The sequence below is a fragment of the Esox lucius genome, chromosome 6 (genome assembly GCF_011004845.1).
Source record: "Esox lucius isolate fEsoLuc1 chromosome 6, fEsoLuc1.pri, whole genome shotgun sequence".
In the NCBI taxonomy this organism is placed as follows: Eukaryota; Metazoa; Chordata; class Actinopteri; order Esociformes; family Esocidae; genus Esox; species Esox lucius.
This window is the reverse complement of record NC_047574.1, coordinates 28,905,778-28,926,710: the sequence shown is the minus strand read 5'-3', so window position 1 is coordinate 28,926,710 and position 20,933 is coordinate 28,905,778. Positions and strand designations below refer to the sequence as shown.

The 20,933-nt window shown below is 39.7% G+C and overlaps 1 protein-coding gene across 1 annotated transcript; it reads left to right on the top strand.

Moving 5' to 3' along the window:
• The first annotated feature begins 2,543 nt into the window (after positions 1 to 2,543).
• Positions 2,544 to 17,051, top strand: LOC105026564 (rab11 family-interacting protein 2). Its single transcript, XM_010898096.4, has 6 exons — positions 2,544 to 2,856; positions 3,256 to 3,901; positions 7,487 to 7,893; positions 8,094 to 8,460; positions 9,276 to 9,339; positions 14,900 to 17,051. Exons 2-6 carry the CDS (start codon positions 3,549 to 3,551, stop codon positions 15,125 to 15,127), a joined length of 1,419 nt encoding a protein of 472 aa, XP_010896398.1. The 5' UTR covers positions 2,544 to 2,856; positions 3,256 to 3,548; the 3' UTR covers positions 15,128 to 17,051.
• The last annotated feature ends 3,882 nt before the right edge of the window (positions 17,052 to 20,933 follow it).

Sequence of the window (20,933 nt, the reverse complement as noted above, 5' to 3'; positions counted from 1 at the left end):
TTCATGAAATATCTTTCTTCTTCTAAGCTATAAATTGTCTTTTGGGCAAACAAATAAATATTTGTTATTGTATTATTTTCAATTGCATTTTTTCTTAGGTTATATAGTGTTTTGTAAATGAAATAAAAACTGCCCAGTTGAAGAAATTCCTCAGGTGGCTTAACAAATGTACACAATATTGTATATCATAAAAAATGGCTGTTGCATGCATGAGTGCATGCAAGTGAGAATTAGAAAAAGAAAAAAACATGCGCTGGCATTCAGGCTTTAATGGTCTTATTGAATAAAATAACTGTCTGTGCATAGCTGGAGCTATGCTATGTGTACAAGCAATGGTGTTGGCCTTCACTGCACCCACTTCTGCCATCATGCCAAAGGGGTAATAAGAAATGTCGGCTTTTCGAATGAACACTAGTAAATCAGGGTTACTGAATCCGGATATTTTTGGGAGCCACCAAAGAGACACGTTCCCTTAACTTAGCATTTTTTTTGTTCTCTCAGTCACGTGCCAGTCGAACATCTGCACAACTATATATCAAACCTGTGCACAAAAACATTCCAGACCATGAAGCTACGGGTGATTTGTGTGCTTTTCTCCTTTTTTTATTAAATTTTCATCTGTGATCTAAATGTTTGCTCGGCTAAAAGCGGGGTCTTTTAAATCACTCATGCATCCCGAACTTAGACCTGAACCACATTTAAAGCATCACTGACATCGCAATGAGTTCCCATCTTCCCGTTGGGCTTCATACCGCATTGTATAATTTTGCCCCCAACCGATGGACAATCTTGCAGCCAGAGATTTTTAAAGTGTTTAATAAATGTAATACAAGCTATATAGTGTTGCAGAAAAGAGGCTAAACCAGAACCATCTGCATGACCGCGACCAGAGACCCTTGGTAGGCCGTGGCCATTAAAAAAGGAGGCCTAATATGGCTCAACATGTGGACTTGGCTGACATGCAATACAGGTTCTCTTCACATGTTGGACAGTTTATGGGGCTTCAGTGTTGTTCCCCTGGAAAGTAAAGACTGAGGCCATACGTTAGTGTTCTTTAATTTATGACTTGATGGTTTTTTTTATGTTCGCCAGTGTCTTTATCAGATAAATATAAAAGAAGACAGGTGATGTTGGAATGCACTGCCTTTCATGTTTATATCATGCACAATATGGAGAGATTGAGGTACTGGTTTCCAATAGGGTAATACATGAAAGTGTTTGACATATTGTCAAATTAAGTATCTGGGTCATGATCCTAGATGCAACATCCTGTTATTTCACTATGCAATCTGACAAAACTCAACACAATATCTGGAGAAAATGTACAACAGACCTGAACGTGTATGCTAAAGAGCAGAGAAAAAGCAGCTGGTTGGTAATTCATGTAGCTTATAGGCCAATTTATTGAGTCATATTTGAAGCCCAGAGTGCTTCACCAATACTACCAAAACATTGATTTGTCATACCAGGTGCAACATTATATCTTTGTACTATTTGGGTTCTGCTAGTTTTTCTTACTTTATAGCTTTTCTATAAATAATATTAAACATTATTCCTCTTCTTCAGTGGCAGATAACCTAGCAGTAAAAGTGACTGACCAGTAACATAAAGATTCAGGATCAAATTCCCAAACTTGCAAGATGAAAATTTGGTTGCTCTGTCCTTGAGCAAGACCGTTGACCCTAATTTCTCCTGTAAGTTGCTCCGGAAAACAGTGTCTGCTAACTGATTAACATTTATTTCTGGACACCCATCTTACATTTTATTCCTACAGTGTATTCTTTAGGTCCTTTTCACCCACAAACGTATGGGTGAAAAGGTACCTCGTTTTTTAAAGTGGACTGAAGCACGTTTTACACAGCGTAATATTTCACTAAGCCGTAGGATTTCATTTAGAGATGCACTCTAGATAAGAGTAGTAATCTTAATGTGATGGATGGCCCAGCCCAATCCCTAGGACTGTGGTATGTACATACTGCACTGTTCATGGCAGGACGATAAAACCAACCAAGGCAGGTGTGTTTGGTTAAGATGTACTTGTCAAGTTGGGTGACATGCATGTCTGTATTCATTCAAATGAACTCTCTTATCGGTACCTACATGGGCCCACTCAGGAGACAAAGCAGTTCACATGTTTGTGTGATTTACCTCTTTCAAGTGCACCCTGTATCCCATTCAGCTCCATTTCTGATATCCACTAATCTCAGGGAATAAGGGAGAGGTGTGGAATGCCTTTAATTTTAGGGGTGCATTTCAGACATAATCAACCTTCCTGATTTTAATGTTTTTCTTTTACAATTCCATTGGTTTGTATAACAAAGCATTCATGCATTTTGCATTTTCATTATGTGCAAACATCCTATGTCTGTAGTGCCTTAATGGCTATGCATGCGTGCATTTTCATTTTCACCATGTGCAAACATCTCAGGCCTAGAATCTACTATGCCTTCGGGATGGTTATTTTAACATATTTTTCTTCACAGTATTAACACATTTTGGGACATGAACGAAGGTTTTGTAGACATTGGGCAGGTACAAACATGAACAACCGCTTTGATCGACTCACTGTTCGACATAAAATTAGAAGCGTGCTCCTGAGCTCTTTCGTTTCCACGGCAACAGAGGAGGAGCTTGAACTTTCACCTGTGACTATTGCAGATGTAGTTAGCCAAGGGGAAGTTAGCTAGTTTTGGGCTGGTGCAGTCAGGAGGCTGTAAAAAAAAAAAAAGAAGAAATATAGCTAGCTCGCTCTAATAAATTATTTTACATTTTCTTATTTGTGAAATATGTTTAATATCTATCGAATGGATTTATCTTGTGGCTACATCATGTCGCAAGTTTGGAGACAATGAAGAGGTACAATGACATGTGTGACCAAGCTTGTTTAGCACAGTGTCGTTTTTGGGCTAGCTATCCAACAACGTTACGTTAGCTAGACTAGCCAACGAGCTAACATCACCTGCTTTCTAATCAAACGCTTATAATCCATGTTATTAGTTTACTGACTTCACAAAGTTATTATTACAAGAATACCAAATGTGTTTGCCACCATATTTAAGATTAAATCTAGCTGAAGAACACCCTCTCTAATTAACTGACTCGAGAAAGGGTTAGCTGGCTAGTTATATACATGTTGTCAGCTGTTTAGCTCGCCTGCTTGGTTTCTGCTTTAAGCTAGCACATCCCTGTAGTATAATAGCTTGTCGACATGCACAGCCTCTTATAATGCACGTTTCTTTCCCGCTTCTCTTTCAGGTGACTAAAAACAGTGGCTTGGACATTTGTGATATGTTAATCACAGAAGGCAAGTGTGCCACATTAGTATGGACAGAAGGAATTAGTTAGCTGCCGAGTGTCTTGATGCGCTATTAGCTGTTTGTAATGATATGCTCCATAAGCACTGTAAATTATCTACGCCCACCTACGACCAATTAGCATGGACATCAATCACTAAGAAATAATTCATTGTTTGCATGCATTGTTGTCGCTTTTTAATGTTAATTTACCCGCACATACATTTGAATGGCTAACAACACAAGCAGCTGACCATGTCACTAGCAGAACAGTCCCAGAAGTGGTTCCCAACTCATGTCCAAGCCACTGTTCTCCAAGCAACTGACCTACAAGCTAAGGGTAAGAATGGTACCAACGATGCGTACACTATCATCCAGCTGGGCAAAGAGAAGTACTCCACGTCTGTGGCAGAGAAAACACTCAGCCCGGTGTGGCGAGAAGAAGCCTCGTTTGAACTGCCTGGTCTTCTTCTGGAGGGCAACCCAGAAATCTATGAACTATGCCTCATCGTGATGCACAGGTCACTAGTGGGGATGGATAAATTCCTTGGCCAGAGTACCATCAATCTCAATGCAATTTTTGATAACAAGGAGCGAAGAAAGACTGAGTAAGTATTGTCACCTACTTCAACTAAAATGTTATTTCTTTTGCCATTTAAGGAAGTTTTAGAGCAATACCCTGTTCAGGTCCTGCCCCCTTGCTCATTATTTATTTTAAGTTTTTATTGTCAATTAAAACACAATAGTATAATATGCATATAAACTACAACTTAGCATTTCAAACTAGGTTGCAAGAGTTCTAAATCAAATTATAACTTTTGTGTTGTCACCAATTTTGTTAAATTATTTGGGTAAATCAGTGTACAAAAATAGAAACATTTAAATCTTAAATTAGTGTTTTCATACAAAAGACCAAGGATATGAATGTGTGATTTGGGATGCATCTCATTCTTAGGGTGTAGGCCAAATGCAATACAAGTAAATTTTGTCCTTTTGTTAAGTTGGTTATTGGTCTTCTCAGCTCTCAATCACAGACACACAGGGCGTGAAACGTTTAGTTTTCTTGTTTCATTTTTGATTGAGTCAGGAACAAGTAGAGTGGATATGCAGGACTGTCTTTTTTATGTCATGTGACTAACCTGTAAAAATACATAGGAACATTATATATTTCTGAATTTGATTCAGAGGGTGGGGTTAACTAGCTTAAATCACCTAATAATTTGGAGAGGAAAAAAATAGTCACACTTGTTTTTTTTCCAGCAAGTGGATTCATAGTTATATCCTCTGCCTTTGACTCTTAATTACCACAGGTCAATGGGTGAAGGTTGGCTGATGGTATCCGGTACAGCGTCCTGGTAAAATAAATAGTGGGGGTGTGCTGGTATAATGATTTAAATATAAGGCTAAGGAAAGTAGACCATATCACTATTATTGAATATCGCTTAATCTCAGTGTCATGAAAATGAGCATATCCACTTGGAAACTGGCATTAAACACATTTTGCTAATAATTCAGGCTACAATTGTAGTGGGTTAATGACAAATTCTGAATAGCACTCCACTTGTAAATAATTTTGCAGGATGACAATGCACTTCAGGGGTTAGAATTAGTACTGTGCCCCCAAACATCATAGGCTACCTAATTGCTGGGGGGAGTATACAGTATGTAATCTATGCAGTTCTATGATTATACCCATAAACAATCCACATCTTGTTGCTTCTGTAATGGTAAGAAATGGAATCTGCTCTCCCTTATCTCTGTGGTCAGCTGTTTTCGTCCAGGCATAATTCACTTTAGCCTAGGCCCCAGACAGGGCCGGTCATCAGGTTGCTTGTTTTGTGAAAAGTTGTGTAAGATGAAGGGATGTGCTTTGTTGGTCTAGAACAATTATTTTGTTTCTCTTTTCATTTTTGAATATTTGCATTGACTTGGGTGCAGTTTGTAGTTGACAAGCAAGTCTAGCGAGAATGGCTGTTATCGGTATCATCTTTCCTATCTACCTGCAGAGAAAAGGTGCTGACACCAGCTGACATTTCTTCCTTGACCACACAGTTCCGAGTGGCTGTATTGTCCTTGGGTTTTGTCGTCTGCTCGTTGTCGTTGACATGGTAAACTCATTCACAGGCACGCTGTTGGCTGAACCTGTTGTGGTGTGTTCCTCTTCCGCAATACTGTGTTCTGACTAAATGTGGCAGAGCTTGCCAAACATGTCCTGTTACTAATTCTGACTCTGTATGGGTTTTCTCAGCGTTGTGGATGTATGGGGGGAAAAGGCAACACCTGCCCCACCCGGTCCAGTTGGTAAGAGCTACGTAAACGGTTGTTTTTGGCCGCGTAGAATAACTATCGAACGACGCACTGTGTTTAGCTGGGCCCAGGCTACACGATGAGTAAGCCTGCGTTCTTCTCAGAGGAATAGGACCGTAGTTGGGAGGATCTGGTGTCAATTATCCGTCGGCACATTTCATCATGCAAACACATTAGCACACTTCCTCTTCACCCAGCTAGTTGGGGAGAATTGCGATATGTCATAATCAACCGTTGATGGTTGTATTTATTTTAAGGTTCCAGAGTTGGTGCACCTCCAGGGTCTACAGCTATTTGAGCACAGGACCGTTGTGGAGATGTCAGCCGGGTGGTATTTAGTCCTAACTTTTGGTTATCGGCCACATGATGATGTGGCGAAGCGGGCCAAAACCTCAATTTCCCTAGCTCACCATGCTACAACCAGCTCTTGCAGAATCACCAAAGGGTCTCTCATGCCCACCATATCACTGGGCAGGCCCTGGTCGGCCCGAGCTAGCTTCGTCGGCCAGCCATGCCTTTTGGGCTTACAGACGGGGAGGAGAGAGTCCCATCTTGACATCGGAGTAGGCTGCCCCTAATTATCGCACACCTGTGTTTGTTGACCGTGAGGAGTTTCTCAGCGGTCCCGGTGAGAGTGGGAGTATTGTGGTTCCTTGGCAGGGAGGTTTATCTTGGCCTTGACGCCCGTGTGAAGCACAGGGCTACCCCCCTGTTCCCAAGTGGCATGATGTGGCTCTTAAACCATGCTCAGGAGGACAGAGCCCGCTGCTGTGAGGAAAAAGGCTAGCTAGACCAAAGAGATTGTTCAGCCACACCAACTAGTCTGAGCACAGTACAAGGCAAAGCACATCATCCCCATCCGCTCCTCACTGTGACTGATTGATTGAACAATGATAGAGAAGCGTTTTAAACGCGAGGTGGTTTAAATGGTGGCTGTGGACTTTGAGAGTGAGTTTTGTTCCTGTTTTTACATTGCCGCAGCATTTGATAAACCACTGGTTTTGTGCAACTGACCACCAACGCTGTGGAGAAGCTGCTGCACTCATTAGCATGTATGAGTTGCATGGTTGTCCTGCACCACTGCATTTGTCATTTTCCAATTGCTTGTCATAGCAGTTCTGAACAAAGGCCAGATTTGTGCAAATGTCACCCTTTTCTTTCGGAGCAGGCCTCAATCGTGTTACGTCCGGCAGAAAAACCAAAGAGGTTAAACAAACAGGAGCAGAATTGCAGCATGGCCTTGACGAACCACATTATTCAACATTCTTTTACATATTCAGACCGTCACAGTTAGCAGGGATTGTTTCCCTTGCATTCTTAGGGAGGTGAAAAGCTGCAAATGATGTGGCCTGTAGATATATGTGAAATTACATTGGGAAGTTCCACCACAGACATTTTAAAGAATACCTAAGGCTTGTTGCTGTTTTAGAGTCTGAAATGTCAGACCCCAAAAACATTTTTGGTTCCTTGCCTTTTTTTGTAACATCTTCAAAATGGAAGAATTCACACATTTTCTCAGATTTCTCTACAGTACCATAACTGATTGAGCATATCACCACACTTTTCTCCAATGAGAAAATCTGTCATAAATGATGTCTGGAATCTAAATTAATAAAAAAAAATCTGCCTGTATTTTAAATCCCTTACAACAATATTTTCAAGTGGAAAAAATTTGGACAAGCTCATAATGGTTCATATAATAACATTATGAACATGTACCCACCCCTGTTGCTAGGACAAACATTTATAAGCCCCACAAACATTGTTTTCCTGGCTTGTTCAGTTGAATTGGCACAAGATCCTTCCCTTGACCTTTTCATTTTACAATCCTGTATTTTAATGTGCCCCAATTGATGACTGTCTAAAAACCATCTCTGATTTTTCAGCTGGTACACTTTAGACTCAAGGCCAGGGAAAAAGAGGAAGGAGCGGGGGAAGATCCAGGTCAGCATCCAGTTCATGAGGAACAATATGACTGCCAGCATGTTTGACCTATCCGTAAAGGACAAGCCCCGTTCGCCCTTCTCTAAACTCAAGGACAAAATGAAAGGTCGCAAGCACGATGGTGGCTTCTACGACACCTCCTCTGCCATTTTGCCTCGCTCTGTCGCATGCGACTCAGAGACCCTTCATCAACCCGGCATTCCCGACCATCCTGACCTCAAGGAGCCTAAGGTCAAGAGATCTTTGCTGGCTAGTTCCCATAAGCTCTCGGCTGCCCACTCCATGTCAGACCTCATTGGCACTCACTTCCGACCCAAGCTGGACTCTATGAACTCCATCGAGGAGCTTGGTAAGGACGGCAGCTTCTTCTGGCTTTGGGCTTATTTTAGCAATTTACATTTTAGTTATTTAGCAGACACTTTTAAATGTATTGAGTGCATACTAACATTATTACAAACATTGAAACCTGTTTGGGACTTTTTTCCCCATATGTGAATGCCCTGTTATCGCTTTGATGAATGTCTTGGGCGTTCTGCTTTTGTTTCCCAGAGAAAGGGAGCTGTTCCGCCCCTCACAGGCGCTCTCAGAGTGAGGTACCAGGCTCCCAGGACAGCGAGACCCACAGTGACCCTTTCACCGATATCGGTGACGGCCTGCCACAGAAGTACGCCACACTCCCACGCAACCGCAACCCATTCGAGGGTGAGCGTGGCCAGCAATGGGACCGAGGGGAGAAGAAGGAGAAGAAGGAGAAGGTCAGCCTGCTGGAACGCGTGACCGGAAAGAAGGAGGGACGCAAGACCAACGGTGGGCGTTCGGGCAGCTCTGGAGACCTACGCTCTCCCAACCCCTTCAGCAGCGACACCCAGGGTGACGCCCAACCGACCAACCCCTTCTGCTCACACTACAAAGCAAGGTGAAGCTTTTGATCAGTCCACCATGAATAGGCACAGGGGCTATGTTCATTAAGCACTAACTGAAATAAATCAAAATGAAAAGGTGTTGACCGTCCAGACTAACAGGAAACAGTGTGACTTAATGAATCTGACGCGAAATAACATGTTTTGCACAGTATTCCTCATCCCTTAGAATTGTTTGAAATACTAACATGTTCAGGACGTTGCAAAGTTTTCATGCCCCGTGAGCTAACTTTTAGTCTATTAGCTTATTTATTACAAGCTAGGTAACTAATACCACTAGACCTTCCAGCACAATATCCCTTTCAGACAAAAATATGTACCTGTGTCTTTCAGAGACTTTTCACTGAACCAGTCATATCAGGTTCCCATGTTACCCTCATGTCAGTGCCAACATAATGCCTGTCCGTATTGATAATTTATCAGTGGTGGCTTATGGTTGCTGTCCACATGTTGGCGAAGTTCTTGTTTTGTCAGAATAGGAAGATGTCTTGGCAGGCTGCACTAGACTGCTGTCAGGACGTGACTACTCGTCATGACCACGGGGCTTGATAACAGGCCCATCTGAGTACCACTAATGAGATCTGCCCCAAAGATTAGTATCACAATGAACCGGCAAGGCCCATCTTGCTTTCCATCATCTTTTAAACTGTCACAGAATACAAGCTCTGCGGTCATTTATGTTTAAGGCAGATGATTAAGTAGGGTTTAATTGTGGCAGGCAAGCAATTGGTAATTTAATCATCTGCCTAAGGTAAAGATTATTTGTGTGTCGTCTGATTGTTGTAATTTGGTGTACCTGGGTATTTTGCAGTGATAAAAACGCCAGCAGTAATGACGACATCCGAAAGGCGAGAGAGAGCCATGACAAGAAACACGTAAGACATTGCACCCGTCACACTTTTTAAATAATCCCAAAGGTTTGCATGAGTACTCTTTCCAAAAACGAGGAACATTTTAAGGAAATACAAAAAAATAAGAAAGCTGAGAAAAAACAGGACTAGTTAGTTTGGTTCTTGTTATGCGTTTTAAAAAACCAGCCACTTTTAATTGAGTATGTTTCCCCCCGATCTCACTTGACACAGCTGAGCGTGAACTCTGAGCTGCTGTCGGTTCTGTCTTTGACACCTCACTGTGAGTGTCATTTAACTAATTAACAGCTGAAAACAGCGACCGTCATCTCTGACTGGCTGGTTGTTTTTGAATCCGCATGGACTTTCGGCTTCCGAGACCAGGAGAGGTAGACTTTGTTAAAGAAATCGGTTGAAATTGCCATTCATTTTTGGCGGGGGGAGACTATTTGTCACCCAAAAAAATAATACACCTGCTCCTGGTGTGTAGTTTTAGTACTTGCTGTCCATTACGCTGCAGAATTTGTATTTACAAGGTTAGAGGGCAATGTCCAAAGTGATGTTTAAATGAGAAGCTGGGATGCTGATAATGCCTTTCTGCACCTCTCCATGTGGGTGTTGAGGAGACTTCTTAACCACATGTGTCCCTCCACTGCATTGCCTAGAAAAAATGAACCGTCAGTTTCCATTTCATCTGCTTTTAGCCCACAGCTAATTAACCAGTGTTGGAGGAGGGAAGGATAGTGAGAGATTTCAAAGAATGCCGCTTTTAAATTCTCAAAGCGGGGCTCATTAGACGCAGTAATGAGACAACTGGAGAATGCCAAGTGTGCTCGCCTTATCTCCTCTCTACCGATGGTGGGGAAATGGTCATCATCGCTTTGCTGGTTCTTGGTCATTTCCAGCACTCTGTCGCCAGCCACTACAATGTAGTTTCATCATCTCTGGGGGTGTTTGGAATGTTGGTAATGCACACCATTACAGTTAAAATGAATACAGTACAACTTAGAATGCGTCCGAACGTTTCCCAGGTGCTGGCATGTTTAGTGTGATCTCCTTGGCCCTAATTTGTTTGTCTAGCAATAGGAACCTCACATTCTAGTTCATCTTTTTTTCTCATGTCAGAAAGAGATAGGGTCCGGCATCTCTGTCTTCTTCACATTGTTGGCAGCTTGGTATGGGCACATAGAGAAGGAAACTGATAAGTGAAGTATTTTAAACAGGTGGATGGCTCTGGCACTCTATCTGCCCATGGGAGGATGTCCATTGTTGAAGCGATAACGTGGCAGCTCATTAAAAAAGATTACAGATCCTTTCAGCGGCCCAGGCTGTGATTCACGTAGTTTACACGAACACTTTGTCCTCTGACTAACAAACTACCAGAATAGTTTGGTTGTATCTTTGTTTTGGGGTTCATTAGTATGACCTTGTTCCGGAAAATTCCAGAAATATGCAGCCTGCCGTTTCCCCTGGGAACAAAAAATTCCAATCTTATCTTTATTACTGCTATCTGAGAGGTTTAATCTTAATGTGATGCTCTTGTATTCAAGCTGGTCAAGGTCCCCATCGGTAAAGGGTTGGAGGATATGAGCTTTAAGATTTAAAGAGCAAATGGGAGTTTAAGTCTTTTATTTTCCAGAAAGGATGCAACAAAAAAACATTAAATTGGGTTCCCTACCACAGGATTTCTGATTATGTGATCTATCTATAATGATTCTGGTGTAATACTATTCTGTTGAGTAATTCCATTGTGATTTGAACAGATCAAATGCTTAAAGTGAAATGCAATTGACAGTGGTGACAAACCTGTCGAGTGGCATCTTATCACAGGCTCTCAATTAGTCCAGATTCCCACCAGGGTATATGAGATAAACATGCCTTAATAACATAGTTTAGTGACATTTATAACACATTTAATTGGGATGTCTTTCTGATATAATGAGGGATTCCCTGGCCTAGCCCACCTTCCATCTTGATTTAGATCTTTGGAATGAATTTACCATTTGCTTTATTTGTCAGGTTTTTTTTAATGTCTATTTACTACTCTAACAAACCATTATTGATGACACTTTGCTTGGTCCTGCCTCAGAATATTTGGTAACTTACTGGCATATTCAACCTATGGGTTGTATATGGCAACAACCTCTTGTTTCAAAACGCTTGGAAGTCAATGAGGGATGTGTAAAACGTTTAGAAAGTTCATGTGTTGATATAATCTGGCATGGGTTAAAGTCTGAATTGAACTGATTGAACAGTGCAATGTTTACATTTGTTAGTTAGTTTTATGTTGGCTTAGGAGCACAGGAATTGCCAGGAATAATGCTCCAATAGTATACAGTGGGTAGAACAAGTATTTGATACACTACCGATTTCGCAGGTTTTCCCACTTACAAAGCATGTAGAAGTCTGTAATTTCTATCATCTTCAACTGGGAGTGACGGAATAAAGAAATAAAAATAATAATCCAGAAAATCACAGTGTATGATTTCTAAGTAATTAATTAGCATTTTATTGCATGAAATAAGTATTTGATACATCGGAAAAGCAGAACTTAATATTTGGTACAGAAACCTTTGTTTGCAGTTACAGAGATCATACGTTTCCTGTAGTTCTTGACCAGGTTTGCACACACTGCAGCAGGGATTTTGGCCCACTTCTCCATACAGACCTTCTCTAGATCCTTCAGGTTTCAGGGCTGTCGCTGGGCAATATGGATTTTCAGCTCCCTCCAAAGATTTTCTATTGGGTTCAGGTCTGGAGACTGGCTAGGCCACTCCAGGACCTTAAGATGCTTCTTAAGGAGCCACTCCTTAGATGCCCTGGCTGTGTGTTTCGGGTCGTTGTCATGCTGGAAGACCCAGCCACGACACATCTTCAGTGCTCTTACTGAGGGAAAGAGGATGTTGGCCAAGATCTTGCGATACATGGCCCCATCCATCCTCCCCTCAATACGGTGCAGTCCTCTTGTCCCCTTTGCAGAAAATTATCCCCAAAGAATGATGTTTCCACCTCCATGCTTCACGGTTGGGATGGTGTTCTAGGGGTTGTACTCATCCTTCTTCCTCTAAACACGGCGAGTGGAGTTTAGACCAAAAGCTCTATTTTTGTCTCATCAGACCACATGATCTTCTGCCATTCCTCCTCTGGATCATCCAGATGGTCATTGGCAAACTTCAGAGGGGCCTGGACATGTGCTGGCTTGAGCAGGGGGACCTTGCGTGCGCTGCAGGATTTTAATCCATGACGGCGTAATGTGTTACTAATAGGGGTGTAACGATTCATTTTAACCACGATTCGATTCGTATCATGATTCGTGGTTGTCGATACGATTCAAGGCCGATAATGGTTCATTTAGAACGATTCAGTGACTTGAAATCGATTCAGTATCTTTTCAGCCAAAAATTCTACCCGTTTGACTGAAATAAATACCTGGATACTGGACAGTGCAGGTCAAGTTTCCTAGATTCCTGTTGTTTCTTGTAAGGGAATCAGGTATCAATTAATTATGGATATAAACAAACAAGTAAACAACAATTAATGGCAAATGCATTCACATTTTATTTGAATAAAGTGCAACCAACACTTTAGGTTGAATTAACAGGAAGTTAAAATGTTCTGCTCTCAATTTCAATATTCAATACATTTTCAATAAAAGTACAGTAAGTACAACCAACATTTCAACAGTAGGTTTACCTGCTACTTGTGCTTTTGTTTTTCAACATAAAAATACTACTATATTACTATCAAAAATAAAGTGCAACCAACATCTCTTCAGGTTGAATTAACAGTAGGTTTACCTGCTACTTTTGCTGTTGTTTTTCAACATAGAAATAATACAAATACAGTATTAATATCAAAAATGAAGTGCAACCAACACTTTCCACACACTGGACCGCAATTGTGGTTTGATAATTTCTCGCTCGTCTGCTTCTCCTCTGCCATCTGCCGTGCTGTTTTGTTGTCTTTGCGCTGCTGCTGGCCCGGGGCGATGACGTCACGAATAGGTAGACTGAATCGAGTAACGTTTATCGCCATTATCATTAAAAGGGCTAAGAAAAAACATTCCTATAAAGTCTAACGTGCTTAAATCCAATGGGTTATTTCCTAGTATCGATACAATCGATTGATTACATTTTAAAACGATGTTAGATCGATATATGTCGTCCGGAAGGCCAACTTGCTGAGCACAGATCGATGTAGTTGGATCATAGGAATATATATATCAATACATCGATGTAGTAGATGGATCGTTACACCCCTAGTTACTAATGGTTTTCTTTGAGACTGTGGTCCCAGCTCTCTTCAGGTCATTGACCAGGTCCTGCCGTGTAGTTCTGGGCTGATCCCTCACCTTCCTCATGATCATGGATGCCCCACGAGGTGAGATCTTGCATGGAGCCCCAGACTGAGGGAGATTGACCGTCATCTTGAACTTCTTCCATTTTCTAATAATTGCGCCAACAGTTGCCTTCGCACCAAGCTGCTTGCCTATTGTCCTGTAGCCCGTCCCAGCCTTGTGCAGGTGTACAATTGTATCCTGGATGTCCTTACACAGCTCTCTGGTCTTGGCCATTGTGGAGAGGTTGGAGTCTGTTTGATTGAGTGTGTGGACAGGTGTCTTTTATACAGGTAACAAGTTCAGTTAATACAGGTAATGAGTGGAGAACAGGAGGGCTTCTTAAAGAAAAACTAACAGGTCTGTGAGAGACGGAATTCTTACTGGTTGGTAGGTGATCAAATACTTATGTCATGCAATAAAATGCGAACTAATTATCATAAAATCATACAATGTGGTTTCCTGGATTTTTGTTTTAGATTCTGTCTCTCACAGTTGAAGTGTACCTATGATAAAAATTACAGACCTCTACATGCTTTGTAAGTAGAAAAACCTGCAAAATCGGCAGTGTATCAAATACTTGTTCTCCCCACTGTATTAGTATCTCATAGTCTCACAATTTTCGCTCCCCTCATTACTTCTAATTGGTCTCTATCTAATTGGCTAGCACTTGACTGTAATTAGTATATATTTTCTATATGTACGTTGTGTTAGGTAAGTCATATTATGAATAAAAGTTTTGCTGTAGATATCTGAATACGGTTTTGTTAACACTTATTGGCTTCAAAAGTGATTACTTGCTTTGACTGGATGTAGCTTATTCAAATCTACTTTACAGTGAATTTGATCAAATTTGATTGCATGTAAGAGTTTATGGACTGTATATCCAACCATAAATATGCAGAAGGTCAATGTGTGTAAAGCACCCTTACTCGTTGATGGTTGTTTTTAATCTTCCGTAGCTGTGCTGTCTTAAAATCCATACTTACATAATGTGATGGTAATTTATTTGCCTGTGTTTATTTAAATTGAATGCCAAAATATTTAGCAGAGATATAGTACATATACTCTGGTCACTGCCTATGGAATGTGGTGGAGTTAAGCTTAAGTCTGTGTTTTGATGTCATTATGTCATTATGCATTTGAATCTCACTTGGCCATCTGTGTGGGTATTTTAACCAGCAGTTCAACCAATTCCTTTGTAAATGGTCCTATCAACGTTTAACTCATGGCTATGGTTTACACCCGCAGGACACAAACCAGGCGTGCATAGCTGCGTATAGCAATCTATCTTTTGATGAGGTGGTGCACGAGCTCATCAAACAGAAGGAGGTGGTCAAAAAGAAGGATGCACATATTCGTGAACTGGAAGACTACATTGATAACCTACTGGTGCGTGTCATGGAGGAGACGCCTAGCATCCTACGGACCCCCTATGAGCCCAACAGAAAGGCGGGAAAAATCTCAAAAAATAAGTAGATGGTGTTCTAGGGGCCAAAAAAAATGACAAATAGGGCCCTCCCACAATGTCAGATCTGATGCCAAAATGTTGTTGTTTTGAGGTGAATCCTTATTTACAAATACTTAATTTATGTTTTAACAGGTTCTTTATGCTTTGGTTTGAGATTACACCGGTTTCCCCATCAGAATATTAAGGAGCAATGAACAACATTATCTGATACTCTAATTCCCCCTATTGCTGTCCTGTGATGATAGACTAACCTCTCAATTAGTTCCTGTACCGTGATCCACTTTTTTAAATTTTATTTATGATATCTCCTGCTCTTTCTGTGTGCCATTCAAATGTTTTTCAAAGTAGAAACAATGTGAAATGACATTGTGACTCACATTCAACAGTACATGTTAGCAAAGACCAGCATGATTAAGATGAGCTATCACTGTGTTTGATTATATATTTTCTGATGATCATCAGATGTTGGGGAACAAAGTCATAGGGTTATGCCATGTCTGACCGTTTTCCCAGGGCCTTATTTACAGTGTATACAATGGACCTGTGCACTTTTTCTGACACACATTATATGCGATAAGCCCAGAAAGCACCTGGAGCAATTGTGTGCGTATACAACCAAAATCAAGGTAGATTTGCGTTATTACACTGAAAGTGTTCAAACTACTCCCAACACAAGTGTTAAAATATTTCAAGTGCATGGTCTTATTGAATCGAGTTTGCAATTTCAATAGGTCTGACTTATGCAAGTGTGAACCACTATAGCCATAACAAATATGGTCAATTGACGCGGTATTCAACCCAGATGCTCTTAAAGTGTGAATGTAGCCACGTTTATGTTTACCAGATGCTGTAAAGACGCAGCGGTCAAGTGGTTGAGTACGGCAGTGCTGTAATGGCTGTGTTTCCACTTCAGAACAAGACAGAAGACAATAACACAAACTCTACACTCTGCCAATCAGCCCTATGGCTATTTATGTAGGCAATACAGGATTGTGTTGATATACTGATGGGCAGGTGTGAATATAATTATCGCCCGTCTGACAATGATGTGAGCCTTTTGGCATTAGGATTGTTTGGATCTGTTGAGATTTCCCATCTTTTTACAAAATAATATTATGTAAAGGTACTGTTATGCAGGGTTTCCCCTAGGACATTTTTCAGCATTGGTGCCAAAGTTATCTAAAACTGAGGATGGGGGATTCAAATAAAATGTTAGATGTTCCTATGCTGTAGAGAGAATTTTGCCGTTTTAAATCAAATTTCCTGCTATTTTGGCTCAGATTAGGGAGAACATTTTATTTTTAAAGCAAGATCTGCCATTTACATAAGAGACTCTGCTTATGTGGCTAGGTACTAAGCACTACTTTGCATACTTAAAGCAATGTGACACTGTATTCCTACTTTGTGACCTTCCAGAGAAAAGAAAAAGGAAAGGTAGACACCATCCTCCGTGGTCAATTTGTTGATTTAGAATGTCTCTGCACTGTGCAGCAGCAGAATGTAATTAGGCAGAGGCCAGCTAAAGACTCCACTATCGAAGCCTCCCTGTTATTTACACCAAAGTTAATTAATTCAAACAGCTGCCGTTGTCCATCATATCAACTAAAGTAATTACTTTTGGGTTTATTTCTAATTTGTTTTTTTACAGTTACTTAAAGGACCAAACATCTACCTTAATTTACAATCAATGTAGGCCCAAACCTTGTCATGCAAATGTTTGTGTAATTGTCAAGTAGCTTTAGCTTTCTTTTTAATCAAGTGCAATAATCATAATTTTTGAACATGTTTCTTATTTTACTGGTGTCTACAACTTGTTTACTTTTTCTTTAATCATTGTTATGTAATCATGTTGAAAATGTCTGAATGGGATCTTTACTCTGGTCGTGTCTGTCATGTCAACAGAGGAAATATAATTCCATTAAGTGGTTGTTACAGTTTGTAGATTTATTGATTCTTGTGTGAAATATAATTATTTAAAGGAAATCAAGGTACTTAGCTTAATAGAAATGCATTTTCTGGCTGAATTCTTTTTTTTGTTTAAATGGTACACTGCCAATTGATGGCTCAAAGTGCTTAGGCTAATTGTGCTTTGGTTATTGTTTAGAATTTACTACTAATACACTTATGAACACATCCACTAACCAAACTCAATTCAGATTGTAACAAGGGCCCATATTAACATGTTTATTATAATAAACATGATTTAAATGTATAGTTACATTTTTGTGCAGCCGTCATACTGTCTAAATTAAGCAAGGCCAATTATTGCGTATCACAAAAGTTTTACAGTCATTGTAGGCTTACTCATCAAATAAAATTGACCATAGTACTATGACAGCAGAGCAAATAATACTAATTTGTCCACACAAAAAAAAACAGACCAATCTTTAATTTTAGAATCGCTTGTTTCACCAATGCATATGGCTTTATACCATGGTTGTCATATATTGTTCAACACAGTATACTCCTATGACCTTTACTATCAAGTATACTTTGAAGTATGAGTTGCACCTTTAAGCAGGATATGGGTTGGCTGTCATTATAATGTCATTTTTAGTCTACCTTTTTTAAATAATGATACAGGATTTTCCTTAAGTCATGTACACCAGTGCTAATGAATAACTTTACTTTTAACCTGTTACTGAAAAACATAGTGTTCTTAATTTTTCCCTTTACGATGAGTTTACTTTTCATATATCAAATACCGTGTCTTGCCTAATTAACAGAGAGGTTTACATTTTTGCCACTAATTGTTTTGCTTTTTATTTTTTATTTGTTTGCCATTTACAGTGTTGTTATTGATATTTTAGACGATTAGGTTTGATTTTACTCAGTTGCGTGCATAGGGTATTGATACCTCTACAGTGTAATCCAATGACAACATTGAGTTAGTCAAACATATTTAAGACCAACTTTGTATCTTTATCTTGCTTTTGTTTGTTGTGTACCCTTTTCTTTGGTAAATTGTTACATGGTAGTGTTATCCTATCCACATATCAAGTATGTATACAGCCTTACTGTAAATGACTATAGGAGCATCTTCAGACTTACACTTTCGTATTTTCAAAGGTCTCAAACTCAAAACTTTTCAAAATTGCCAAGTGCTGTCACAGAAAAAAACTATTTAACACTAGTTAATGCAAAATACTCCACAGTTAGTTAACTAGGCAAATAGATATCCCACAAAATGCTAAAGCTGCTTTTTATAAAGCTTGTCACAGCAAGCATCACTGACACGTTTTTTCTTTTGCCTATTGTTACAAATTGTTAACCTCTTACATTTTTCTTTTATTTCCAAAGATTTCCAAAAAAACATGTATTTGTGTTAAGCTTTACTCCAATTTGTGTTAAGCTTTACTTTCAATGTAGGCACTAAATTGTCCTCATTCATTATTCAAGTATAATTGCGCTTTTATGTTTAAGCTTGACCAGACCTTTTATTGGTTACTGTTGTTACCATACTTAAAAATTAACTTATGTCTATAAATTATTCAGCTGTTTGTATTTTGGGTTTTGATGCAACTGATTACTTTATCCGGAAGTAGCTAAATTTAATGGTGTAAACACATTTGCAATGGCGTTATATAGTTTTAAATTGTTACAGCAACATTATTGAACGACTGTGTATGCTCCAGTAAATGTGCTCCTTTTTATTGAAAAAGAAGAATTACATTTAAAAAATGTTGTGGAAGAGCTAGCACCACTTATGCTAAGCCAATCGATAATATACCCTCTTACTATAGTAGAACAACTTGATTGGGGGAAAGAATGTACTCTGGGGAAACCGTGACAATTTTGAAATCTCCCAGCGAATCATTCATAGTGCTACTCTTTTTGAAAGCTTTTTCACTTATGAATAATAATAAAAATAGCTGTTTCAAGCATACCATCACTGTTTTGGTGCAGCACTCATTTAGTAGCCTATTTGAAATCCCTTAATTGTGTTGATTCTTAGCGTTGATATTCTAAAGGCCTCAAACTCAACTCTACAGTAGACCTTGAAGCCAGTTCCACTACAGTTTTTCATTGCAACCCTATAATCAGGGACTTATTTTGACCTAGGACACCAGGTCGGTGCAGGTTATGATGAGGTAGAACAGGGTCTGGGACCTCCTAGGGTAAGAGTGGAGTACCCCTTTTATAAAGCATTCTCCATAATTTACTTTGGTAGAGCAACCTATGTAGTTCTAATTAGTGAGTTATCTAAGCATTAAGGCTGCTGTTAGCTGTCATTTCAAATTGCATGTCAATTCTCTATGTACTACAGCTTTATGCAATTTTGTCGCTTTTAATTTTTCCCCAGTTGCTTAGCTCATAGAAAATCAGGAATGGAAAATAACCTGAGTCTGAGTCTATATTTGATTGGGTTAGGGTTATATAATTATACAGCCAGGAATTTCTCCAAACACGTCCCTTCTCAAATGTGGCCGTGGCACTAAATCTTCCCCTTTTCCCTTAAAAGTGTGATATTTTGATTTGGGTTGTAATGTCTTGAGATGGCGATAAATGAAGTTAGCATATCATAGGCTTAGCACAACTATTAGAAACCCCCTTGTAATGGAGCCAGCTCCTTTGAAAAGTGTGGAAATTGAACTTCTAACTACTTCAGAGCTAGGTGGTTGGTCATTTTATAGTTTTACAAAACTAAACATTATCATTTGATGTTTGCTGTTAGTCATAAGAATAAAGATTCTCCAACATCTTCATTCTACACTGTGATTTCAGCTGACTAAAGTAGTGAAACGTTCAGTTAACCTTGCATCCATGGCAGATGAATGAAGCACATTGAATACTGTAGTTCCAATAAGAACTGCAATTAAAACTGCTATATTAAAAATAATAATCATAGTTTAACATACACTTGTACAAAGGGCTAGTCTTGTTTACCAGATTTTTTACTACCAGATTAAATTGTGCTGAGCTGACGACAGGCTAACTTTATCTCTATAATGCAATCCATGAGTTCATCTGACTGGGTAACTAAACTAAATCTCTTATATATAAAAGTTTGGATTTTGGGATGGGTGGTGTTGACTGTACTGGACTGTTTGGAAAACTGTTGTGATACTGAAAAAAGATATTATGTGTAATATGTTTGTATATGATATATCATTTTAGCATCAACAATGCTGATTAAGTCAAATCTGAGAATGTTGCTGATTGCACTGACTGCTTGAAAAGCATTCAGTGTAGTGTATGTATTTATTGTCCATCTTTCACTCACACATACAGTGGGGAGAACAAGTGTTTGATACACTGCCGATTTTGCAGGTTTTCCCACTTACAAAGCATGTAGAAGTCTGTAATTTTTATCATAGGTACTCTTTAACTGTGAGTGAAGGAATCTAAAACAAAAATCCAGAAAATCACATTGTATGATTTTTAAGTATTTAATTTGCATTTTATTACATGACATAAGTATTTGATACATCAGAAAAGCAGAACTTAATATTTGGTACAGAAACCTTTGTTTGCAATTACAGAGATCATACGTTTTCTATAGTTCTTGACCAGGTTTGCACACACTGCAGCAGGGATTTTGGCCCACTCCTCCATACAGACCTTCTCCAGATGCTTCAGGTTTCGGGGCTGTCGCTTGGCAATATGGACTTTCAGTTCCCTCCAAAGAGTTTCTATTGGGTTCAGGTCTGGAGACTGACTAGGCCACTCCAGGACCTTGATATGCTTCTTACGGAGCCACTCCTTAGTTGCCCTGGCTGTGTGTTTCGGGTCATTGTCATGCTGGAAGACCCAGCCACGACCCATCTTCAATGCTCTTACTGTGGGAAGGAGGTTGTTGGCCAAGATCTCGCG